Source organism: Chiloscyllium punctatum, chromosome 12, assembly GCF_047496795.1.
Source record: "Chiloscyllium punctatum isolate Juve2018m chromosome 12, sChiPun1.3, whole genome shotgun sequence".
NCBI lineage: Eukaryota > Metazoa > Chordata > Chondrichthyes > Orectolobiformes > Hemiscylliidae > Chiloscyllium > Chiloscyllium punctatum.
The window spans coordinates 59,247,481-59,273,909 of record NC_092750.1 but is presented as its reverse complement, the minus strand read 5'-3'; the positions used below and the strand labels follow the sequence as shown (position 1 = coordinate 59,273,909).

At 41.2% G+C, this 26,429-nt stretch overlaps 1 protein-coding gene across 2 annotated transcripts in view; it reads left to right on the top strand.

The window, feature by feature from the left end:
- The window catches only part of apeh (acylaminoacyl-peptide hydrolase), a 76,968-nt gene that overhangs the window by 19,079 nt on the left and 31,460 nt on the right, over positions 1-26,429 (top strand). For both annotated transcript variants that reach the window (XM_072582643.1, XM_072582642.1), the window contains exons 5-10: positions 8,727-8,802; positions 12,406-12,572; positions 15,251-15,388; positions 21,085-21,176; positions 24,384-24,424; positions 26,036-26,157. In XM_072582643.1, the coding sequence (XP_072438744.1) occupies positions 8,727-8,802; positions 12,406-12,572; positions 15,251-15,388; positions 21,085-21,176; positions 24,384-24,424; positions 26,036-26,157 (636 nt within the window). The remainder of the gene's footprint in view (positions 1-8,726; positions 8,803-12,405; positions 12,573-15,250; positions 15,389-21,084; positions 21,177-24,383; positions 24,425-26,035; positions 26,158-26,429) is intronic.

Genomic DNA, 26,429 nt, shown 5'->3' with positions numbered 1-26,429 from the left:
GGAAAGTCAGCAAAATGCAGCACCAAATGTAGAATGCCACTGATGTTGCAAGACTGGTGTAAGGATTCAAGGACTTGAAGTGCCACACATATAAGCAAGTGGATTATATTGCACGAAATTGCCAGGTACGACCCAGATGAGGGGGTGAGGTGGGTCCAGAAAGAGAGAACCCTGAGGACATGGCATAAGGTCTGAGTTGTCTGTACTGAATGTGTGATTAATGTGGGGAATGAGAGTTGTTTTTCCTCCCCCATTAAGAGGAAAGGTGCTGTAACAAGTGCATGAAGGGCACTACAGCATGATGGGAATGAAGAAGCTTGCCAGAAACTACTTTTGGTAGCTGGATTTGGACTTCCAGATTAAGAAGAACATGGGATCTGATGTGCAAATTATCACTGCTATTATAATAGCACTGCTATTATCACTTCTTCAAGCATGGGAATAGTCTCAAACACCACGCCAGCAAATTCACATTGATTTCACAGGACCGGTAGAGGGATGGAAGCCATCTCCCAAGTGGGCTGGTGTGGTGGTGGTCATGAAGTCAGTTTTGGCAGAAGTAACAGTGTACAAACTGGATGAAATACTGGATGACATATTTGCCAGGTTTGGGACCAATTTTTAAAAATATATTTTCATTGAAAATAAAATTTTTTTGATATCACAACAAGTATTAAACAAGACAAATCAAAACCATACAAATAAACCCACTAATAACTAACTAAATCATAATAGTAATCCTACAGCTCAACGAAACAAAGTAATAGCCCTTGACCATTGAGAGCATAAATTTATACATATTCATGTTTTCGTAGTTTCTGCCCTCTTGATACCAAATTCATTAAACAGAATCGTCATGGCTCTATATAGGCTCTTATTAGTATGGCAGACAAATCTGTATCCAAATAGTCTAGAAAGGGCTGTCACATCTTATAAAAATTCTTAGTTTTATAGTGCACCATACTTGTAAGAAAGTCCGAAGGAATGTGTTCCATGACTAGCTTATGCCAGCCCTACAGCTGTGAGGGGTTTTCAGACACTCAGCCTAACAAAATGTTCTTTATTGCGCAAAAAGTGGGGATACTGAAAAGCTTCTTTTTTATGCACGTCTTATGGAAGTAGATTAAGAAGGCCAAGAAAAATAGATACTGGGTCAATCTCCACCTCTGACCCCAAGCCCCCCTCTATTTCGCACAGTGCTCCAGTATGTCCGCAACCTTTTGACAGGACCAGAGACAATGAGTGAGCATACTAATATGCATTTTGTATTTAGGACACATTGGAGATACTCCTCCTGCTTTGAATTTTGAAAGGCTGCCTGGAACCAAATGGCCTCTGTGGAGAATTTTCAATTCCAAGGCATGGATCCTGTTGCAAATCGAAATTCTCTTTGCATTTTCCCAGATATCCTCCCATACTTCAGAAGCGATCTCGACATCCAGCTCCCTCTCCAATACCTTACAGAGCCGTTCGGGCTCGTCTCAGGGACCCTCTCGCAATAGGTGATAGACATTGCTGACAAAGTGTTTTTTCTGCACTCAGCACCCTCTTCTCCGTGTCAGATCCATAAGAATCAGTTCGAAGTGTGGTCTGTTTTTGTATGAAATTCCTAATTTGAAAAAAAAAATAAGAGATCTCTACTGGGCAACTCTTATTTCCAAGCCAACTAGTCAAAAGACATCAGTATATCTCCTCGAATAAATCCTGAGTCTATTATCCCTGGCTGAAAACCCAACATACAACTGTGGGTGTAAAAAAAAAGATGTTTTGGCAATATTGTCCTCACTCTGACGCATTGCTCTGCATACTTTAACTATTAACTATTGGGATATAGCAATTTCCTTAACTGCCCTCATTTGTCCAAGATCAATAAGCTAGTAAGGGGGCATGTTGCCTGAGATGCTTCGATGTCCAACTATAATGAGTGAGGGGACACCACCCCCCCCTCCCCACCGGGCCTAGTCATTCACGTAAGAAAGCAACAAGATTAATTGGTAGTTTTTTGATATCTAGAAAATCCACTTCTCCCAATCTATGGGGTAAATGCAGTTTAGTCAATTAAATAAGGGGTTGCTTGCAATAGCAGGTAAAGGAACTGAAGAAGACATTCAGTCTTCTAAATGTTTGCTTAGAGAACAGCAGAGGAAGCATTCGCATAGGATACAGCAGACGAGGGAGAATGCTCATTTTAATGAGGGTTATTTGACCTAACCAAGAGATTGGAAGGGCCTCCCATCTTTGAAGGTCTTTGGTTTTAAATAGCCGATCAAAGACTGGAGTAATGAATATACCTAAGTAGAGAAAGCCCTCCTGTGACCATCTAATGGGAAATCGAGATTTGTCCTCCAGACTGGGCATTTTCGAGAGACCACCCATGGGAATGGCTTCTGATTTTGCAAAGTTGATCTTGTAATTTGAAAAGCTACCAAACTAATTAATGCAGTGTATCAAATGAGGCACCGAAACTGTTGGGTTTGATAAAAGGACAAGAACATCAATGCAATCTTATGTGACTTTGTTCTCACTTCTGGAGCAGATATGTTGGGATCCTTACATATTGCCTCTGCCAGTTGTTGAATGACCAATGTAAAAAGCAACGGTGATAAGGGACAGCCCTATCGACTGTCCCTGAGAATATTGAAATTGTTTGACCGCACACCATTGGTGAGGACCGTAGCAAGAGGATCACTATACAAAACCTTACTCATCTGATAAAGACCTTGCCCAAGCCAAACTATTTTAAAAAAAGGCCACTTCATTCATTCAAATGCCATCTCAGCATCTCAAGAGATCACTAATCCCTGTACCCATCATCATTGACATATTTGGATCGCAGTAAGTAACCTCCTGACATGATTCAATGAACTGCGACCCTTTATAAACCCCGTCTGATCCTCCTTAATGATGGAGGGCAACACAGTTTCTAGTCTTAGTACAAGAGTCTTAGATAGGATTTTGAACTCAACATTCAGGAGTGAGATGGGTCTATAGGAAGCACAATCCTATAGCACAAACTGAGCATGAAGGAGAGACTCTTGCTCAAGGGTCACTCCCGGGAGGTCCAAATTCTTTAAAAAAAAGACTCCATCCTAACCCACCCATCCTCTAAACTTTCGGATTGGTGTAGTTCGGAGTAAAATTTCTGAAATGCCACGTTAATCTTGTTGAATTATGCGTTAAATTTCTTGTATCTTCCTTGATTGAGGTAATGGCTTGGGGAGCATTTCTTTTCCTGGCAAGTTACATTAAGTACTTGCCCAGCTTATCCCCATGCTCAAACAGCCTTTGTTTTGTAAATGTAAGCTCCCTCTTGGCCGCCTTTGTGAGTATAGGATTCTGTGTGAGCATGGAGTTCAGTGTGGACTGAAGCACTGTGATCCTCTGCAGTTTAGCCAACGAGGGCCTGTCAAAATATGCCTTTTCAACGGCCTTCAGGCGCGTCTTGAGCAAGCATTGCTGCTCACCTTTTCTGCTGTTTCTTATTGGCAGAATAGGAAATAACTAACCCCCTAGCATAGGCTTTAGCAGTTTCCCAGAGAATGGATGGATTACTGGCAGAGTTTAAAAAAGGCTCTGGATTCGGCGGAAAAGAATTCAGTAAACTTTCTATCCTTAAGAATGAAGGGGTTCAGTCGCCAGTGGCTTGAACCTACCATGGTATCCTTACTCTTGACCATTAGATACACTGGAGCGTGATCAGAAATAGTGAAATTGTGAGTTGTACGTGACACCACTGAGCTTAAATGCGCTGCAGGAGTCCAAAAGAAATCAGTCCTGATCTAGCGTTTGTGCAGATATGAGAAGGTGCCTCCGAACATCCACCAATCCTGGTTCAACACACAAATCCCTTAACTGCTTAGATCGTGAAGAAGATATTGCGGGGCTTTTGAGCAATCTATCCACTGTAAGGCCAATTTGACAATTAAAATCCCTTCCTACGATAATATGCTGAGGCGTGGGTTAACCAGTTTAGTGCGTCTATCAAGAACTTGAGGGAGTGGGCCTGGGGACAGTAAACATTTACGATCCTGTATTTTTCCCAATTAACAAAGCTTGAAGGATTACAAGTCTCCCGGGTGTGTCTTTAATACAGTCTAACAACTTAAAAGGGAGATTGTTCCTAACAAGTATGCCACCCCTTCTCCCCGCCCACTCCCCCCCCCCCCCCCCCTCCTCCTCTCCCCCCCCCCCCCCCCCCCAACCATACCCATTCTTTTGTAGTTTCAGATGCTCTGCATAATCTCTGCATGTTTCTTCCAACAAGGCAATATCCATCCTCTCCTTTTTAAGACTGGAAAGTACATTCTTCCTCTTGACCGTCGAGTGACTCCCATTAATATTCCAGGTACACCACTTGAACACATCCTTAGCCATAATCTTCTATAGCACAATTTCGACTCCAGAGGAGGAGAAGGAGAACTGTTAGCTACGAATCTGAGCTTCAGTATAAGAAAATCCATAAAACGCAAAAGCTACATAAACTAAAAACAGCTACAACCCATAAACCTACAAAACCTGCAAAAACTATGTACACCAATAATGGAAAACAAAGAAACATCAAAGGCACTAATTAGAGGAATTAACCACCATTCAGCGGGGGAACCTACACATCCCAAAATCATACTAGCCATTCCCCCCCACCCTCTTAACTCTTACTAGCTAGGGTCGCACCACAAACACAGGCAACCCAGTAGGAAAAAAACAAGATTAGTAATCTACACAAGTAAGTTAAAAGTAAATATGTCACACGTCCCGTGGTGTAACTTAACTTAGAAATTAAGGATACATACTCTATCCATCTCAAACATAATTTAACGCAACTTATTACCAACAAAAGGAGACACTACCAAGTCCTTTATAAAGAAAGACAAACCTGAACAACTCTGTTTTCTATGCCTTTTTTTTAGATTAGATTCCCTACAGTGTAGAAACAGGCCCTTCAGCCCAACCCTCTGAAGAGTAAACCACCTAGACCCACTTCTCTCTGACTAATGCACCTAACACTATGGGCAATTTAACATGGCCAATTCACCTGGCCTGCGGGAGGAAACCAGAGAAACCCACGCAGACACTGGAAGAATATGTAAACTCCACACAGACTGAGGCTGGAAACAAACCTGGGTTTCTGGTGCTGTGAGGCAGCAGTGCTAACCACTGAGCCACCGTGCTACCCCAATCACCTAGCTTAAGTCAGCATGTCCACAAAGTTGCTTTCTCTGGCGAGTCAAATAAATGTATATCCATAATAATGAATCGTATTCTGGGAAAAATCACCAGTCTCCGAGTCAGAGTCGGGGTTCAACAACAGAGTTTATTGTACGAGGAAATACCGGAGCTCCGGGGAGAGAGAGAAACCAATAGCACAGTGGTTAGCTGCGATTCTTCTTTCAACCGGGAGCACATAAATACCTTTTGTGATATAATAGGTCAATGATGAGGTTATTGTCTCTGTAACATAGTTTGTTTGTTGTTAATATTGCAGAATCGTTGATAGTTTTGATGCAGTCATTGTCAGTTCCAGCACAGCCTTTGTTAATGTCAGCACGGTCATTGTCAGTTTCAGTGCAGACATTCAGTTTCAGTGTCTGCATGGATGTCATTGCTGTAGTAACAGGCACTAATTGCTCTTCCTGAGAAGGACAATTACTGCAACCCTGGCTATTAGCATTTTGCTGGATTAGTGGTGCTGGAAGAGCACAGCAGTTCAGGCAGCATCCAACAAGCAGCGAAATCAACGTTTCGGGCAAGAGCCCTTCATCAGGGGCTTTTGCCCGAAACGTTGATTTCGCTGCTCGTTGGATGCTGCCTGAACTGCTGTGCTCTTCCAGCACCACTAATCCAGTATTTGATTTTCAGCATCTGCAGTCATTGTTTTTACCTTATTAGCATTTTGCATTGAGTCAGCATCAAACCATTAGCATTTCTATCAAAGGTGTTGGTTGGACCAGACACTTCGGCGGGCAGTATACACGACACGTGTATTCTCTCCCCCACTTGCCTTAAGCTAATCAGCTAGGTTGTAAGTGCATTGTGCTGGCATTCTAGTAGCCCCATGCAGCATCTGTGTTTGCTCTGCTGTCTCTCTCCATATTGTGGTCTGGTGACCATCTTGTGTGTCAAGTGGCTAACTTATGGCTCAGCAGCCACCTTGTCTGTCTATGTGCCTAGTGTCACCCTGCCCCATGCCATCTCCCACTTCAATCTGAAGCACTGCTGAATATCTTAGAGAGTACTGGTACCAAGCTCTTTCAGTCTCTTCTTGATGCTATCGTAAGACATCCTTTTCCGAATCGTGCCGCTGAGAAGTCTTGGAAAAACATGACACTGGAGCCCTCACGCACCAATGCCTTTGGATCCTTCCCTTATGCTCTGGAAGCTTTCATGACTCTGCTTGTGTTTATAATGATGGAACCGTACCAGAGTAGGATGAGGGCGCTGGTCCATTGCTGGCCTTTGTGCTGCCACCTGGTGAGCTCTCTCGATCTTTAACCTTCCCTTTTCAGCCTCCATTCCAGGAACCACTTCAAAAAGAATTCTATTAACCACTCACCTTCCATCTTCTCAGCCATGCCAACAATGCAAAGGTTCTTTCTTCAGCCCCTGTTCCCAAGGTCATTCACCAGATCTAGCAAACCACGGACCTGTGTTTCCAGGACTCTTGGATGAATCAGCCTTTGCTTCCACCCCTTTGGCCTGGCGCTCGAGCTCATCAGTCCTTTTCCCCAGGTCTAGCAGCAGAGCAGAGACTGGGGTCAGCTTTTCCTCTTTTTTTTTCTTCAATCTACTTTTCAAGGACTTTATGAGATTCAGCAAGCTCCTCAACCAAGGCCTGGTGAGTAAGCAAGAATGCAATTGGTGGATTGAGCCGCTGACCTGTCCCCGGGCAGACCACCTTTTTTCAGCATTCTCCCGCATCAAAAATGAAGGCAAGTAAAGTTTTCAGGTTCTGTAGCTCTTTGACTTTTTTTTTAACCTCATGGATCGGACAGGTTCGAGCTCTGTCCTGCCAATGTTGTGGCATGGAGCCCAGCAAATGTGATCCTCCCTAGGCCGCCACCATCTTGCATCCCCGTTTTGGGAACACTGAACAAGTCGTGAGTGACAGTGGTCCACAGTTTGTGGCGCAATAGTTTGAGGAGTACCCGGAAATTCATAAAATCGGATCCATGAGATTGGCTGCATGTCGCCCTGCAACAAATAGCTAGGCAGAAAGATTTGTTCAAACCTTCAAGCAGACCTTAAAGAGGAGGGGTCACCAGGATAGTAAATGAACAAGTTTCTTAGCATGTATTGGAACATGCCATATGTGATGACCCAATGTTCATTGGTGTTCTTAATATTCAACCCAGCTGAGAACCATATTTGACTGGAAGAGACCAGAGATGTGGTAGAGCAAAATCAAGATGGCCAGAAGGGTGGGAACCTCAATATCAAGGGTATTCCAAGAGGAAACACCATGTGGTCCGGAATTATGTCAGGGGGAGGCATGCATCCAAGCAGTGGTGGTGCCTCAAACAGGACTGTTGTCATATATGGTACGGACTAGGGATGAACTGGTCTGGAGGAAATGTGTGGACTAGCTCGTCACAACACCTTACTGACAGAACACCAAACTGGTCCAGATGGGACTAGTGGTCTCAATCGAGTCACGTGTCTTTGAACATTCCCAGGTTGGAGACAACAGCAATGTCAAAAGGCAAAAACAGACAGTCAGAGGGACGTATTGCAGAACAGCAGAAGCATCTTTGGGGAAGTGATGGCCTCGTGGACTGTTAATCCAGAGACACAGTAATGTTCTGGGAACCAGGGTTTGAATCTCATCTTGGCAAATTATGGAATTTGATTTCAATAACAGAAAATCTGAAATTAAGAGTCATGATGACCATGAATTCGTTGTCAATTGTTGGGGGGGAAAAGAAACAATCTGTTTCACTAATGTCCTTTACCTGGTCTGGCCTACATGTGACTCCAGACCTACAGCAATGTGGTTGACCCTTAACTGCCCTCTGGGCAATTAGGGATGGGCAATGAATGCTAACCTAGACAGCAATGTCCTTATCCCGTGAATGATTTAAAAAAAAATAGAGTTTCATTCTTTGAATTTGACAATGGAGCCAGTGGCTAGTAAAAAATGACATACATCCTTTCTGCAATTTTCCATCCATTGAAATTGCTGCTCTCAGAGCCATTTTCTAATATTTCTTTTTTATTATTCAGTCATGGGACCCAATGGTGTTCCCTGAAACTGACTGTGAAGTTATCATCTATGACCACTCCTTAGTTAACTTATGCTGCATTATTTTTGTGAAATTTTGTAAACCAGAATTTATTTAGAAATTTATTTTGCTTTCAGCTTCCCAATCACAGAATTGTTACACACAAAAGGAAGCCAATCGGTTTGTGTTCCTAACCTGGCTAGCCAACAGGGGTTATGACTTTGTGAAATTTGTCTCCCTATATCTTCACAGATTGGATGATTACACGCCCCCTTGAATGCCTCAATTGACTGTATCTACAGCATTTCCAGCAGTGCGTTTCGGACCCAAGTCATTTGGGTCGGGGGGGTGGGGTGTGGGGTTCGACTTCTCATATCAAATTTGCAAGCCATGTTAAATCTATGACAAGAGGGCAGTGCATTGATTTGGGCTTGATGTTAAATTTATCAAAATTATTGAACTTCTGTATATTGTTGACTGCACTCTTATACTGATTTATTGCACCTTCAGATCTGGAATAAAAACTCCAAGGAGAAGAGTGTAAACCTGACTGCGCTTGACAAGCATGGCAAGGTGTATGAAGATGGTAAGACTACAACTGGAATCAGTGAAATTTTTCCAAAAAAATAATGCTCTGTTCCATTTATCCTTCAAGACCAGTAGTGTATACAGTTGTTTGCGTACGGGGAGTTAAATATATTTGTTCTCTTCTCCTGTATTCGGCAAAAACAGACAAGGATTTTGTTTTTGCTGTTAAAAATTGCATCGTGGCTTTGGAGAAATGGAAAGACAAAGCAGAGCAAATTGGCCAATTTTTTTTTTAAAACAAAAACAACTGTCCTAGTGTGCATTCTCTTCGCCTTACAACGTAAATAAATTTTGCACAATATTTCCTTTTGCAAGATAGAATGTAGGTTTTAACATATTCTAGTCCAGGAATAAAAAAGTGTTTTGCAGAATCAGTATTTACATGGAGCTTTTAAGATGCATTAACCTTCATTACAATTATAAACTGTTCTTTCCAAGTCCATTAGAATTCTTAAGAATATATGGATCTTAATATTGCAATGTCTGTGCGATGAAGTGATTTATATTTAATATAGAATGCTATCAATATTTTGGCATCTGAAATTAATGGTGAAAATAACTTTTAATTATACTTTATGTAATGAATATTTTTCCCACAGTGTGGTCTCCGTGCTGTGAAATGGAGCACTTTCCACTTCAGGCAATCAGTATCAACATCAAATATTTCCACATCAGTTCTTATACCATGAGATGTTGAAGAAAGCTCTTTTCACTTTTTAACTGAAAGAGTAATAGGTGGAGCTTTATGCTCCATGAAAATAGAGTTGAGAAGAAAGGGAAAAAATTGGGTGAGTTGGCCCTGAAGAGATTCTTATCCCTTTTCACCAGCTCACCATTTAACTGTTTGGCGAGAAGGTCCACTGGGAGCTTTGTCAAAGTACAAACAATTAACAGTGCTCAATGAAAGAGAGCTTAAGGGCCTTAACTCATCATCTTCCTAATCATCTGCAACCCCAATAAGTGGAAGGTTTGCTTGTTTTCCCAACTAGAAAACCGTGGTGGAGGAAGGGTCTCCAGTCACATTTTTTGGGGGGGGATATTAAAGGCATGGATTAGAGGCAAATATCTGGCCTTGGAAATTTATCTTCTAACCTTGCCATGGAGTATCCACTCCCCGCAACGCCCATCTCTTGACCAGCCAATCAAAATAATTTGTCTTCTCGATCCACGTAGGAGTAGGACTTTAAGACTCTTAAGCTGAAGAGCTTTGGCTGGCAACTCAGGATGCCAGTGTCAAGGGTTGTGATAGATGCTTACCCTCACACTGTCTGTCAGTTTTTACCCCACCACAGAGATAAATCACCTGAAAATCTGCCAATAAGTTCATTAATGTGTTAGTTGCAATCAAATTCAGTTGCATCCATACCTTGAAAAGGTTTTAGAAAATCATGCCCAGAGATTCTCCATTTTAACTTTGATTTGGATGCCATGATTTCTTTTTCTGATCTCGAATTGTCCTTGTAATGTGTGATGTGTGCTTCACCATGTGTCAACTTAGTTATCACCCGTGCAGGCCTTGGAGATGAATGCATCTCAGTTGATGAAGTTGTACATGAGTCATGTGAAAATATTTCCTCAGAATACGCAGCCTCCTCTGAGGACTCCTGGATCGCCTCCACCCCAGGTTCTATGTGACATTTGAAGGACTTGAACGATGAATGATATGAATTAGAACTGATGTTAGAGAAGAACTAGAAGTCAACATTGTGTTGATGTTCATCAGCTATGATAGCAATTCAATAAGAGATTGTGATGTGTTAAATGACAATTAAATTGTTAATGCTATCACTGGAAATCTCGGACTCCCATCTGTCCATGCATTTCTCCACCCTGAAGGTTTCTTTTTTATGTTAGTTACATTCTTACTGGAGTATCATCCCAAGTCTGTTTCTGCTAAAGTGCTACACTTATTTCTGCAAAGAGAAAACAGAGTTAGTAATGTGAATGATGAATTGTGTGGAGAGGGTAGAAAGTGAACAGTTGAATTGGGTATTTGTGAGGGATGGTCATGAGATAGCAATTGGGTAATTGTCATTGGCTGTTGAAATCAGTGCGTGGAAAAATGCATCGAGGGAGAGGAACGAGTGGAGCTGCAAGATGTGTTGATGTCAGGAGAGCTGCTAGGAGAATACTAGGCAAGTAAGAATTGGGAGCGGTTTGTACCTAAGAATAGAATTGAACTGATTTTCTTTGGCCTAATAAGGCCATGGAACCCCTTGCAGCAGTTTCAAGGGACCACACTTGTTCTCTCACTTACAGCCCTATCTGGTGTGTTTTTTGATGTTGGCTTCTTCTCCCATCTGCAACGATCAACACTTTTCTGCTAAACATTACAGCCCCCACCAGGACCTCCTGGGAAAGAGTCAGAAAACTGAACCTTAGCCTCTGGAAGCAATACAGCTATTGGTAGAAATGCCAATCTTGAACCCTGCAACTTTTAGGATTCATTATAGAGTTCAATAATTTTAGGGCCTGAGCACCTTCTCATGTGGAGTCATAAAGATGTACAGCACAGAAACGGAACCTTCAGTTCACCTCATGCATGCCGACCAGATATCCTAAACTAATCTTGTCCTATTTGCTAGCACTTGGCCCGTATCCCTCTAAAGCCTTCCTATTCAAATACCATCCAGGTTCTTTTTAAATGTTGTAATTGTACCAGACTCCACTACTTTCTCTGGCACCACATTCCATAGATACACCACTCTGTGTGAAAAGTTGCCCCTGATGTCCCTTTCAAAGTTTTCCCCTCTCACTGTAAACTTATCCCCTCTAGTTCCCTCACCCCAGGGAAAAGACCTTGACTATTTACTCTATCCATGCCTCTCATGAGTTTATAAACCTCTATAACGTCACCCCTCAGTCTCTGATACTTTGGAAAAGAACAGCCCTAACCTATTCACCCTCTCCTTAAAGTTCAAATCCTCCAACCCTGGCAACGTGCTTGTCTAATTTCTGTCATTGAACTTTCATCATGGTGGTGGGAAGGGGTGGTGGCGGTGCTGCGCAGTGTGCTGCTGCCTACTGTCCTGAATGGGGAGTGGACATAGCAAGTGCTCAGTCTGTCAATCCCATTGAAGTGAAGTGGCAGCAGCAGGGACAGGCTTCAGCAATGCTGCAGGTCCCTTCAACACAAGTGTGTCTCTGCTCCGAAACAAACCCTGAGTCAGAGAGAGGGGGCAAGGCAGGCAGAGCGAGGAAAAAGGAAACTTCAGAAAATTCTGAGTCCCAGAAGCATTGAATCAGATATCTGAATAATCAGTTATCCAAACGAAATACTGCCCGCTCATCTTATTCGGATAATCGAGGTTCCTCTGTATGCCCACCTTTTCCAAGCTACACTCAGTTCTGAAGTAGGGTCACTAGACCCAAAACATTAGTTCTGTTTTCTGTTTTCAGATGCTGCCAAACCTGCTGAGTTTTTCCAACAATTTCTGATTTTGCTTCTGTTTTATTATATTGGCTGGAAATAAGTCATTTATGAAAGCCTCTGATCCTTTGCAGCTCCTGAAAGTATTACTTTAAAGTACTTATTCTTTCAGTACTGTTATGTTCTTTAATTATTATTCTTGTGTTGTTCTTCTCTCCCCCCCCTTACCAGATAACTTTGGCTGCCTTGTGTGGTCTCACTCAGAGACTCACATTCTGTACGTCGCTGAAAAGAAAAGACCCAAAGTGGAATCCTTCTTCCAACCTAAACCACAGCTCAGTGTGAATGAGGAAGAAGAAGACAATATCAAACCAGAGAAACAAGACAAACCTGTCAAAGTACAGTACTGTTCTTCTCTCCACTACCACATGTGCAATCCAGGAAGATTAGCATTTAGATGGGGGAGTGTGTTTCAGTGAAAGGTTTTAGGTTTTAAAGTAATATTATGCTATGAACATGTGACGTTTCATAGCTGTTGGTTGTGAATATGCCTTTTAACAGAGACTTGCCCAGATATTGCGGGGAACTTTTGACATTGATAACTGAAATCACTGATATCAGGAGAAAAGCAAAAATGTCCTTGGAGAGTACAGTACATGGAGGAGTGACAGATAAGAGAGGTCCAAAATAGAATTGTTGTGTTTAAGAAAACGTTTGAAGTTTCAATAGCTGATAATTTCGCAAGTTACTTTTTAAAAAGAAACAACACTTCTTTCACTGTTCCGTGGTACCTATGATTTCTATTTTCCCTCATCAGTTAACCCTGCCTTGAACATTGCTTTTGTTCGATCATGCCTGTCCTCTTTTAAACAGCCTACTACTCATCAGATTTCCACCTCTCTTCAGTTTCAAAGAAGAATCCCTTCGATTTCAAATGTTAACTCTGTTTCCATCTCTCCAAATGCTGCCAGACCTGCTGAAGTTCTCCAGTACTTTGTTGATTGGCCTGATTTTACTTGACTTTGAGGTTGTATTCCGTAAATAATAAGCTTATAGTCCTAATGTGGGTCAGCTTTGTACTAGCTTTACTGCCTACAATGCATTTTGTTTCTACATCCTTTTTTTTTCCTTTTGGCTTCTGAAAGTCACATCTCTCTTGGTACTTGCTATTGTTTTCAAGTGGTCTTTCTTCTTGTATGATCCTTGAAGGCTATTCATGACCATCTGGGGAGACAGATTTGTTAACGCTTCCAAAACAGGTATTGTATCCCGTTGTAACATTAATGCTGCCACTTCAGCTAAGAATGGTTAACCAAGCACCAACTGCAATTGTAGTTAGAAAGTTGGAGTGATTTAGCTATTTTCTTTTCAGGCAGCTTGTGTTTTAGATTAGATTAGATTCTCTACAGTGTTATTGGATGAAACCATTTAGTCCTTTATCAAAATATAAAAATGAATCATTGCAACATAAGCTGTTTTTAATGGGAATCCATTCTCCCATCTTTACTATTCTGTGAGCAAGAATTCAAATCCTTCATTAAAAGGGGCAATCTTGCATCAGTATCTTGTACTGTGATGACAACTTGTGTCAGTTAACCAAGAAACATCACTGTTTCAACATTTGAAATCGGGATCATTTTGCACAGAAAAGGCCCAGCTACTGATTGCTGGGATGACAGGATTGACTGGACAGGCTAGATGCAGGGAGAATGTTCCCGATGTTTGGGAAGTTCAGAACTGGGGGGTCACAGTATAAGAATAAGGGACAAGCCATTCACGACTAAGATGAGGAAGAATTTCTTCACTAAGAGGGTTGTGAACTTGTGGAATTCTCTACCACAGAAAGCTGTTGGGGCTTGTTCACTAGATATATTCAAGAGGGATCTGGATCTGGATGTGTTCCTTGTGGCTAAAGGGATCCAAGGAGTGTGCAGAAAAAGTGGGAATGGGATACTGAAATTGCATGGTCAGCCATGATCATATTCAGTTGTGGTGCATGCTCGAAGGGACGAATGGCCTACACCTGCACATGTTTTCTACCTTTCTTTGTTCCCAATGCTTCTCCAATGGAAGTCAGGTTAGTTTTGAGAGTGGGTTACATTTTGACATTAAAGTGGTCAATACATGACACTATTCAAATTTGTTGTCTCATTAATTGATTAAACTGAGTGAAAACAACTTGAATTAGATTTACAATCCAATGCTCTCAAGATCCGTCCTAGTACTTAATTAAGAACTCATTGACTGTCCAAATCAACTCTCCTATTTTAAACAAGTGAATGCACACTAGGTGAGGTGATTAACTGAGAGAAGAGTTTTGAAGGCGAGTGTGAAACAATGATTTGTCAGACTTTGCCTCATGCCTAAGAATTAACTAGATATTAATTAGGCATTAATAACCCTAAGATGTCATATATTAATAATGCATTACTCCCCAGCAGACTGATTTGTTAGTTACAACTTTATGCACAAAAAGGTTTTGACAAAACATATAACTTTGCCTGTTGGTTTTTGTTGCTATAATATAATAATTTCACTGAAGATCATGTATTGTAAACTCTGCAGCATTCTTTGTGCATATGCATCAGAATTTATACATTTGCTCAAAAATAAACTACCAAGTAATGTGGAAAATCTCGAGCGCTTCATGAGTGATGATAGCATCTAAATGTTATGTTGTGCTTCATTAAACCAGCACATTTTACTTGATCTTGAATTTAATTTGTTTGAACATCTGCTTTCAACATTAACTCAAGGTTATTTAAAATCGCATCAGAAATGAAGAATTTCCAAACTTCAATTTTTACTCTACTTTTGACTGTAAATGAGTATGACACAGCAAAGGGCCAGAAAAGTATTGATTGAAAGAAACGAGGTTGATGATTCCTATGGTATTTGGAATTAAGTCTCTTCATTTATTTCACAATCCTAATAAGTTTGTAAAGCTTTTAACACTCTTGGTTTCGGAATCAGAAATCTTGCAAACATAAGCCAGCTCTGCTAGGCTGTGTAATTCTGCTTGTACCCTGTGCAAAATTCTAGGAGGTATTTATATTTATTATTTATTATTCTGCAGGGGGATGAGTTTGTGTTTTGGGAGGACTGGGGAGAAACCCTGATGAAGAAAACGACTCCTGTGCTGTGCGTACTTGATATTGAGAGTAACAATATCTCTGTGCTGGAAGGAATACCTGAATACATTTCTCCTGGACAGGTTTGTATTTCACATCATGTTTCAATCACTTTATTTCTATCTTTGTTTAAGATTGCTCAATTTCAAAATTTAACCAAAATTGTCTCAAAAATTATAAAACTTAACTATTAAATCAATGAAAACTCTGGTGAGCCTTGATCTGTAGTTTTTTGGTCAGTCTGTTCTGAGGAAAGGTCAATTGACTCAAAACTTTAACTCTGATTTCTCTCCACAGACCTGCTGAGCTTTTCTCGCGATCTCTATTTTTGTTTCTGATTTACAGCATCCATCCTTGCAATTTGAAAATTGTTTTGTGTTCAAACTCGAAAGTACGCAATGTTTAGTATGAGCCTTCAAAATTCCTTGTTTTTTAGTTGCATTTGGCAAATGTTCACATTTTTTTAAAAAAAGAGAATTGTTAGATCTTGGTAACTGATATCAATATAACATTTGGGAATACATCCATTAGGGAATACATCCATCTGTATCATGCCAAGATTCAGAATGTTTTGAAATTACTGTTATCAGTGAATGTATAACTACCTCTAAGTTGATTTTGCATTCTTTTGTAACATTAGCCTGCCTAATTTGCTGCAAATGTTAAAAATTAAGATTTGATGGCATCTTCAGTTTTTAAACTAAGTATCTCATTAGCAAACACACCAGCAAATAGCACTCTCACAATAGATTTGGATGCAGAAGCACTGAGTCTTCCAAGAGCAAACTATGTAGTGCTGAAAATTAATGGCCCACAGCTCTGCAGTTATGCTATTCCACAATTGGTGTTCAATCTTAGACATTTTTGATACATTAATTGACTGTGATGTGTTTTTTTTGTTATCTAGCCTGCTTTTCAATAAATAGGAATATTTTTGAGCTTTCTTAATTCTGCTGAGTTAATCCGGATCCGTTCCCAAGAAAGGAAGGTTGGCCAGTGTTGGTGGGGATGCAAGCATATAATAGAGAATGGCTGCATTAAATTTGTATGGAAAGGCTTAATAGTTTATTGTACTCCTTGATTGTTTGGAATACTTCATGCATGGAATAGACAATAGACAATAGGTGCAGGAGTAGGCCATTCTGTCTTTCGAGCCTGCACCACCATTCAATATGATCATGGCTGATCATCCTTAATCAGTATCTGGTTCCTGCCTTTTCTCCATAACTCTTGATTCCACTATCCTTGAGAACTCTATCCAACTCTTTCTTAAATGAATCCAGAGACTGGGCCTCCGCTGCCCTCTGGGGCAGAGCATTCCACACAGCCGCCACTCTCTGGGTGAAGAAGTTTCTCCTCATCTCTGTCCTAAATGGTCTATGCTGTATTTTTAAGCTGTGTCCTCTGGTTCGGCACTCACCCATCAGCGGAAACATGTTTCCTGCCTCCAGAGAGTCCAATCCTTTAATAATCTTATATGTCTCAATCAGATCCCCTCTCAGTCTTCTAAACTCAAGGATATACAAGCCCAGTCGCTCCAGTCTTTCAGTGTAAGGTAATCCCGCCATTCCAGGAATTGACCTCGTGAACCTACGCTGCACTCCCTCAACAGCCAGAGTGTCTTTCCTCAGATTTGGAGATCAGAACTGCACATAGTACTCCAAGTGTGGTCTCACCAGGGCCCTGTACAGCTGCAGAAGAACCTGTTTGCTTCTATACTCAATCCCTCTTGTTATGAAAGCCAGCATGCTATTAGGAGAAAGTGAGGACTGCAGATGCTGGAGATCAGACATGAAAATGTGTTGCTGGAAAAGCGCAGCAGGTCAGTCAGCATCCAAGGAGCAGGAGAATCGACATTTTGAGCATGAGCCCTTCTTCAGGAATTCCTGAAGAAGGGCTCATGACCAAAACATCGATTCTCCTGCTCCTTGGATGCTGCCTGACCTGCTGTGCTTTTCCAGCAACACATTTTCAGCATGCTATTAGCCTCCTTCACTACCTGCTGTACCTGCATGCTTACCTTCATTGACTAGTGTACAAAAACACCCAGATCTCTTTGTACTGCCCCTTTACCTAAATTGATATCTGCCTTCCTGTCCTTGCTACCAAAGTGGATAACCATACATTTATCCACATTAAACTGCATCTGCCATGCATCTGACCAATCCCCTAACCTGTCCAGGTCACCCTGTAATCTCCTAACATCCTCTTCACATTTCACCCTGCCACCCAGCTTAGTATCATCAGCAAATTTGCTAATGTTATTACTAATGCCATCTTCTATTTCATATTATATATTCTATTTCTATTATATATTGTAAAAAGCTACGGTCCTAGCACTGATCCCTGCGGTACCCCACTGGTCACTGCCTGCCATTCCGAAATGGAGCCGTTTATCACTACTCTTTGTTTCCTGTCAGCCAACCAACTTTCAATCCAAGTTAGTACTTTTCCCCCGATACCATGCGCCCTAATTTTGCTCACTAACCTCCTATGTGGGACTTTATCAAAAGCTTTCTGAAAGTCCAGATACACTACATCTACTGGATCTCCCTCGTCCATCTTCAGAGTTACATCCTCAAAAAATTCCAGAAGATTAGTCAAGCATGATTTCCCCTTCATAAATCCATGCTGACTCTGACCTATCCTGTTACTACTATCCAGATGTGTCGTAATTTCATCTTATATATTAGACTCCAGCATCTTTCCCACCACTGAGGTCAGACTAACTGGTCTATAATTTCCTGCTTTCTCTCTCCCACCTTTCTTAAAAAGTGGTATAACATTAGCCACCCTCCAATCTTCAGGTACTGATCCCGAATGTATCGAACTCTGGAAAATAATCGTCAACACATCCACGATTTCTCGAGCCACCTCCTTCAGTACCCTGGGATGTAGACCATCAGGCCCCAGGGACTTATCAACCTTCAGACCTAATAGTCTCTCCAAAACCAAATCCTGGCAAATATAAATTCCCTTAAGTGCAGGTCCTTCAGCCACTGTTACCTCAGGGAGATTGCTTGTGTCTTCCCCAGTGAACAGAGATCTGAAGTACCAATTCAACTCTTCTGCCATTTCTTTGTTACCCGTAATATATTCCCCTGTTTCTGTCTTCAAGGGCCCAATTTTAGTCTTAACCATTTTTTTGTCTTTCACATTCCTAAAAAAGCTTTTACTATCCTCCTTTATATTTTTGGAAAAGCACAGCAGGTCAGGCAGCATCCAAGGAGCAGGTGAATCGACGTTTCAGGCATGAGCCCTTCTTCAGGAAGGGCTCATGCCCGAAACGTCGATTCTCCTGCTCCTTGGATGCTGCCTGACCTGCTGCGCTTTTCCAGCAACACATTTTCAGCTGTTATCTCCAGCGTCTGCAGTCCTCACTTTCTCCTTTATATTTTTGGCCAGTTTACCTTTGTACCTCATTTTTTCTCTGCGTATTTCCGTCTTAGTAATCCTGTGTTGTTCTTTAAAAGTTTTCCAGTCCTCCATTTTCCCACTTATCTTTGCTATGTTATACTTTTTTCTCTTTTAACTTTGTATGTTTCTTAACTTCCCTCATCGGCCATGGCCACCCATGCCTCCTCCTAGGCTCGCTCTTCTTTTTTGGAAGGAACTGATCCTGTATCTTCTGCATTATACACAGAAATATCTGCCATTGTTCCTCCACTGTCATCCCTTCTAAGGTATTGCACCATGGAACTGTGGCCAGCTCCTTCCTCATAGCTCCATAGTTCCCTTTATTCAACTGAAATATTGTCACTTCTGATTGTACCCTCTTCCCCTCAAATTGCCGATTGAAGCATATTGTATTATGGTCACGACTTCCCAATGGCTCCTTCACTTCGAGGTCCCTGATCAATTCTGGTTCATTGCACAATACCCGATCCAGAATTGCCTTCTCCCTGGTAGGCTCCAGCACAAGCTGTTCTAAGAATCCATCTCGGAGGCACTCCACAAAGTCTCTTTCTTGAGATCCAATACCATCCTGATTCTCCCAGTCTACCTGCACGTTGAAATCCCCCATAACAACTGTAGTAACATCTTTGCGACAGGCCAATTTCAGCTCCTGATTCAACTTACATCCGACATCCAGATTACTGTTTGGGGACCTGTAGATAACTCTCAAGAGGGTCATTTTTACCCTTAGAATTTCTCAGCTCTTTCCATATTGACTCTACATCCCCTGATTCTCGGTTTCACACCCCACCTCACCCCTGCACAAGGGACTGAATATCATCCCTTACCAACATGGCCACCCCACTCCCTCATAAGAATCATAGAAAATAGGGGCAGGAAATAGGCTGTTCAGTCCTTCTGGCTGCTCCACCATTCAATATGATCACGGCAAATTATCCAAACCTTTACCATGTTCCTGCTTTCTCCCCACACTCCTTGATCACATGTAGTCCGATGTTCTATATCCAAGTCCTTGAATACATTCAATGTTTTGGTCTCAGAATGTCATGACAGAGAATTCCACAGGCCAACTTTTCTCTGGGTGAAGGCATTTCTCATCATCTCAGCCCTAAATGGCCTACCTCGTACCCTTACAGTGTGACCCTTGGTTCTGGACTCCCCAGTGATCATGAAGATTCTCCTGAATTTACCCTGTCTATTCCTGTTAGAATTTTATAAATTTCTATGCACCCACTACCACTCTTCTAAAATTCAGTGAATATAGAATCATAGAATCTCTACAGTGTGGAAACTGACCATTTTGCACAAAACGTCTACACAGACTCTCCAAAGGGCATCCCATGCATACTTACCCGTCCCTACCCTTTCCCTGTAACTTTGCATTTCCCATGGCTGATCCACCTTACCTGCACATTCCTGTTCTGTGTGGGTTTCCTCCGAGTGCTCTGACTTCCTCCCACAGTCCAAAGATGTGCAGGTTAGGTAGATTGGCTGTGCTAAATTGACCATAGTGTCCAGGCATGTGCAGACTAGGTGGGTTATCCATGAGAAATGCCGGGTTACAGGGATAGGGTAATGGGGTTGTGTCTGGGTGGGATGCTCTTTGGAGGGTTGCTGTGGATTCGATTGGCAGAATGACCTGCTTCCACACTGTTTTGGCTTCTATGACTTATTGTGACTCTTTGTTTCTGGTCTAATTTATCTCCTGTTGGACAAACTATTTAATTTTATGTTGACATAAGTGTAATTTATTATAAAGGAACCACGAGCAAGAACACTAACTGTTATTCAGGTTTAATGTTCAAGGAAGGTGTGGCCAACAGCAAGGAATGTATTCTAGAAATAGGAATAGTCAAAATGATTGCACGATGTCTGGAATTCCAATGCCTGAAAGTACTCGGACTTTTGTCAGTCTCAGGCTTTTGAAATGGTATTCAGCAAGAGCACTGGAAGTCATTCTGCTTGGAGGAGGACCTTGGGCTGCGCATTTTTCTGGTGCTAACATTGTTCAGTTTCTATGCTCTACACTGTGGAGGAATTCCACCTGATTTTGCTATACAGTCTCATTTTGAGATTCACAACTCTGTCAAAAAACTCTACCTGAGAAGCCAAAGGGAAGTAACTTTCAAGCCATTGAAAGTTGAGATTCTGCAATTTGCATTATTTAACATTTTCAGGTTAAAATCTTAGACAGAACTAGAACTTAAACATAATTTTCTATAACTAAAGCTAGATTTCTTTGTCAACCTTTTTTAAACAAATTTTCAATTAACTGGTTGCTCACACTGGCGTGCAATAGAAATGATCTGTTTTGTAACATTTTGCTTTATTTTTGATCCCTGATTTCCTGTTTATACTTCAGGCATTTTGGGCTCCAAATGACACTGGAATCATATTTGTTGGATGGGACCATGAGCCCCAACGGTTAGGTCTTGCCTACTGCACCAACAGAAAGTAAGAGAAATCCTCTAACTGAAATTATCATACAATTATCAAGTCGTAAAACGTCTCTGGTTACTTCGTGATTCTTAAACTCAATCCCCCTGCTAATGAAAGCTAATATACCATATGCCTTCTTAACAACTTATCAACTTAGTGGCCACTTAGAGGGATCTATGCACATGGATCCCAAAGTCTCTCTGTTCCTCCACCCTGCCAAGAATCCTGCCTTTAACCCTGTAATCTGCATTCACATTCACCTTACAAGGTGAATCACTTCAGACTTTTCCAGTTGAACTCCATCTGCCACTTCTTAGTCCAGTTCTGCATCCTGTTAATGTCCCATTGGAATCTACAACAGCACTGCACACTATCCACACCTCCACCAACCTTTATGTCATTGGCAAACGTACTCCTCCACCCCTTCCACTTCTTCATCCAAGTCATTTAGAAAAATCACAAACAGTAGAGGTCCCAGAACTAATCACTGTGGAATACCACTAGTCACCAAGCTCCAGGCTGAATGGTTTCCACTTATTACCACCCTCTGTCTTCTATTTTCAAGGATTTTTCATACCCCCTACTAGCTCTCCTCAGTCCATTCTTCAGTTCTTTCTTGGTTACCTTGTAATCCTCTAGAGCCCTGTCAGATCCTTGCTTCCTCAACCTTAAGTAAGCTGCCTCCTTCCTCTTGACTAGATGTTCCACATCTCTTGCCATCCAAGGTTCCTTCACCCTACCATTCCTTCCTTGCCTTAGTGCTGTATAGGTTTGTCCCACTATCAGCAAGTGCTCCTTATACAACCTTCACATTTCTGCTATGCATTTCCCTGAGCATGTCTGCTCCCAATTTATCTTTCATAGTTCCTGCCTAATAGTGATGTACTTCTCCCTTCTGCAGTTAAATACTTTCTCATATTGTCAGCTTCTATCCCTCTCCATGATTGTAATAAATGTCAGGGAGTTGTGATCACTATCATCGAAATGCACTCCCATCGAAAGATCTGACACCTGACCTGATTTGTTGGCAAGCACCAAATCAACTGTGGCCTCCCCTCTTGTCGGCCTATCTACATATTGAGTAAGGAATCCTTCCTGGGGACTCCTGACAAAATTTGCTCTATCCAAACTATTTGCACTAAGGAGGTTCCATTCTGTATGAGAGAAGTTGAAGTCACCCATGATAACAACTCTGTTACTTCTACACTTTTTAAAATTCTGCTCCTCAGTGTCTCTGTTGCTATTTGGGAGTCTATTCAAAACTCCCAATAAAATGACCGCTCCTTTTCTGTTTGACTTCCATCCATAATGATTAAGTAGACAAACCCTCCTTGACAACTTCCCTCTCCATAGCTGTTATAATATCCCTGATTAGGAATGCCACTCCCCTACCTCTTTTACCTCCCTCCCTATTCCTTTTAAAGCCTCTAAACCCTGGAACATCCAACAACCATTCCTGCCCCTTTGATATTCAAGTATTCGTAATGTACTCCTTTTTTTATGTAGCTACTGTGGAAATCCATGTTTACAAGAGATATGGTTTGAGTTAGTGTCCACCAGTGAAAAAGTCATTAGTTGTGCTGGAGCTAGAAGAGGTGGCAATACACACTGTAGTTGATACACATATACTCTGTTGAATACTTGCCTTTTGTTTTATTTAAGCACTTCAGCAAAGACAAATACCTTGAATAAAGTGGGAGTTAGGGTTAACCCTAAAGGTGATGATGAACTGCCATGCAAGTTGTGAAAATAAATGTGGCAGTATGTTTGTAAGAATATTGTCATTGGGATTAGAGAGTATCCATTTTTGTGGCAAAAGTTCAGTTAGACTTCATCTTGAGGAAGGAATTGGTTATTTGATTGTGGGAAATGGTTGCCACTAAGAACTAAAGATTCATACTTGATATTTGGAAGGCTTCAGTATTTTATGATGAGCCAAAGGGCCCCTCTCTTGCCTGTACAAGCTCTATGATTGTGGCAGATTTGGGGAGGAACCACTCAATGTGGTGTATTTGAATTTTCAGAAGACTTTGACAATCTCTGACATGTAGTTAGTAAACAAATGGAATTGGGGTATTATAGCAGCATAAATTGAGGATTGATTAATGAGCAGAAATCAGAATTGAATTGGGATATTGTACCAGCATAAATTGAGGATTGATTAATGAACAGAAATCAGAATAGAATTAACTAGGTTATTCTCACTTTAATAGGCTGTACCGATGGTGTATCATGAGGATCGGTGCTTGGTGCCCCAGCTGTTCGCAATCCAAATAACTAATGTTTGATATGGGGACCAATTATAATATTTAAAGTTTGTGGGTGACACAACTTTGAGGCTTTGAGTTGTGATAGGGAGGAAAATACATTTCAAAGAGATTTAGAGAGACCATATAGGCAAGAGCATGGCACAGGCATATAACGTGGATACGTCTGAAGTTATCTACTTTTTTCATGGGAGGATTGTACGCGCAGAGCATTTCTTCGATGTGGAAAAATTGGAAAGTGCTTTTGTTGGAAAGGATTGTCATTGATCATAAGTCACTGAAAAGTAGCATGCAGTTGCTGAGTTGAGCAGAAACGTTTTCACTTAGAGAATGGTGTATCTTTGGAATTCCCTACTCCTAACCTTCGTAGACTAAGTGGGATCAAGAGAGTAATTGATAATTTGTTGTTACTAATAACCTTGAGAGATTTGGGTACAGTGCAGGAATGTGGTGTTGTGACAGAAGATTGGTTTTCTTGAATTGTGGTGTAGGAGGCTCAAGGCTTGTTATGTTCCTGAAAATGTAAAGGGTGGGTTTTATTTAAAAAAATAAAACCTTTTAAGAGCAGGTTGTGCAAAATATATTTGTACCTATACAAATTAAGAATCATACAGTGTGCCACCTATAGTGGTGAAAATATCCTTCGCAGAACCACGTTTCGGAGTATTAGGTTTTAGAGATACTTGTAATGACAATTGTAGTTTCCTATGAAGCATGGGCATTTTGTCTGTAATAGCTTATTTTTCTTAATAATCTTGTTTCAGTAATAAATGTGCAAAATATTCTTCATAACTTTCCCTTTGCCATAATATATTTTCAGTGCCTTTTTTGAGTTCTGTTAGATAGTCACCTGGCTAGTATGGTACAGATCTTGTATATCCTTGTGCTCCTATTCAATATTTTTATCAAAGTACATTATGTTATTATTATGTTAATCTGTTTTTCCCCCTTCTAGGTCTGGACTTTACTATGTAGATCTGACTGGTGGTAACTGTGGTAAGCGATTTGATTTGAATTAAATATTGTTGTGGTTCTGTTCGCCAAGCTGGGAATTTGTGTTGCAGATGTTTCGTCGCCTGTCTAGGTGACATCCTCAGTGCTTGGGGTCCTCCTGTGAAGCGCTTCTGTGATGTTTCCTCCGGCATTTATTGTGGTTTGTCTCTGCTGTTTCCGGTTGTCAGTTCCAGCTGTCCGCTGCAGTGGTCGGTATATTGGGTCCAGGTCGATGTGCTTGTTGATTGAATCTGTGGATGAGTGCCATGCCTCTAGGAATTCCCTGGCTGTTCTCTGTTTGGCTTGTCCTATAATAGTAGTGTTGTCCCAGTCGAACTCATGTTGATTGTCATCTGAGTGTGTAGCTACTAAGGATAGCTGGTCATGTCGTTTCGTGGCTAGTTGGTGTTCATGGATATGGATCGTTAGCTGTCTTCCTGTTTGTCCTATGTAGTGTTTTGTGCAGTCCTCGCATGGGATTTTGTACACTACGTTGGTTTTGCTCATGCTGGGTATCGGGTCCTTCATCCTGGTGAGTTGTTGTCTGAGAGTGGCTGTTGGTTTGTGTGCTGTTATGAGTCCTAGTGGTCGCAGTAGTCTGGCTATCAGTTCAGAAATGTTTTTGATGTATGGGGTAGTGTGGCTAGTCCTTTGGGTTGTGGCATGTCCTCATTCCGTTGTCTTTCCCTTAGGCATCTGTTGATGAAATTGCAGGGGTATCCGTTTTTAGTGAATACATTGTCAAGGTGTTCTTCTTCCTCTTTTTGCAGTTCTGGTGTACTTGTAGAATGAGAATTGGCCGAGTCTGCCTTTTTCCTGTGCAGGTTTAACATTGTGGAATTAATATTCAGCAATGTGGCTTCCATGCAGCATTCTTTTTGAAGTGAGGAAATTAAAACATAATTCTGTCTCCACAACTGATGAGGAAAATGCATCAGGCAATCTAGGAATAAAGAGTGTGAATGACGTTGTGTTGACTTTGTTGGTCTTTATGTAAGTGATATGCAGTCCTGTGTTATCTTGAGTCTGCAGTTGTAATTGACCATGTCATCAACTGGACTGCTTTACAGAAGGGGAGGTTTTCTATTTTGTAAGTGATATTGTGTGGAGGTTGCACGTGCAATCTCATGATAGTCATGGTTCTAGTCCACTGAATTGCAAAAATAACCTGAACAAGCAGAATATTAAAGTGAATACTACACCACGCCATGATATTGCCATTAAATGATAGTGCACCTCTAAAGATGTTACAATCTTTTTAAAAATGTTTGACAAACCCTTTGGGGATGGAGATGACTTCAATGGTCACCTCAATTATAATAAAAGCAAACTGTTGTTTTTGCTGCAGGTAATGACATCTGTGGCAGAACCTTATGCTTGTTATTTGCAAGTTTATTGTTAGGAAGACATTGAGTTAAATTCCAGGTGTAATCCCAACTGAGGTTTGTATGACATCAATCACAACGGTGGGCCTAATTCACAGCATACCTATTATCTGTTCTCTAACCAGATATGGAGAGTTGGTATTATAAGTAAGGTTTCAGAAAATTTATCCTCATGTCCTTTTGAAATATACGTGCCACTCATGTTCATGTTGAGTTTTTTTTTCCTCAGTGCAACTTGCATCTCAAACAAATGCTGTTTGGTCTCCTCGACTCAGTCCTGACAAGTGTCGCATTATCTACTTAGAAAGTGATGTAGGTGGACCCCACCAACAGTGCAGCAGACTTTGCATGGTTAGTAGTTAATATAAAATACACTCATACACTACAAAAGTATATTTTCTAAAAACTTGATGTGTTGCATTATGGCAGCTTTTAACTTTGTGATGCACCAGCAGAAAACAGAGATGGTGCTTACCGGTAGTCAGTCAATAATCACTCAGTCTTTCAGGGGTCATAAACATCTCTATTTAAGGGAGACAATTTGTAATATAGTTTGAGAGGCGTCAGCATATCTGGCATTAGGCAGGTTCCCAAATCAAAATTTGTAAAATTTTTGGATGTAA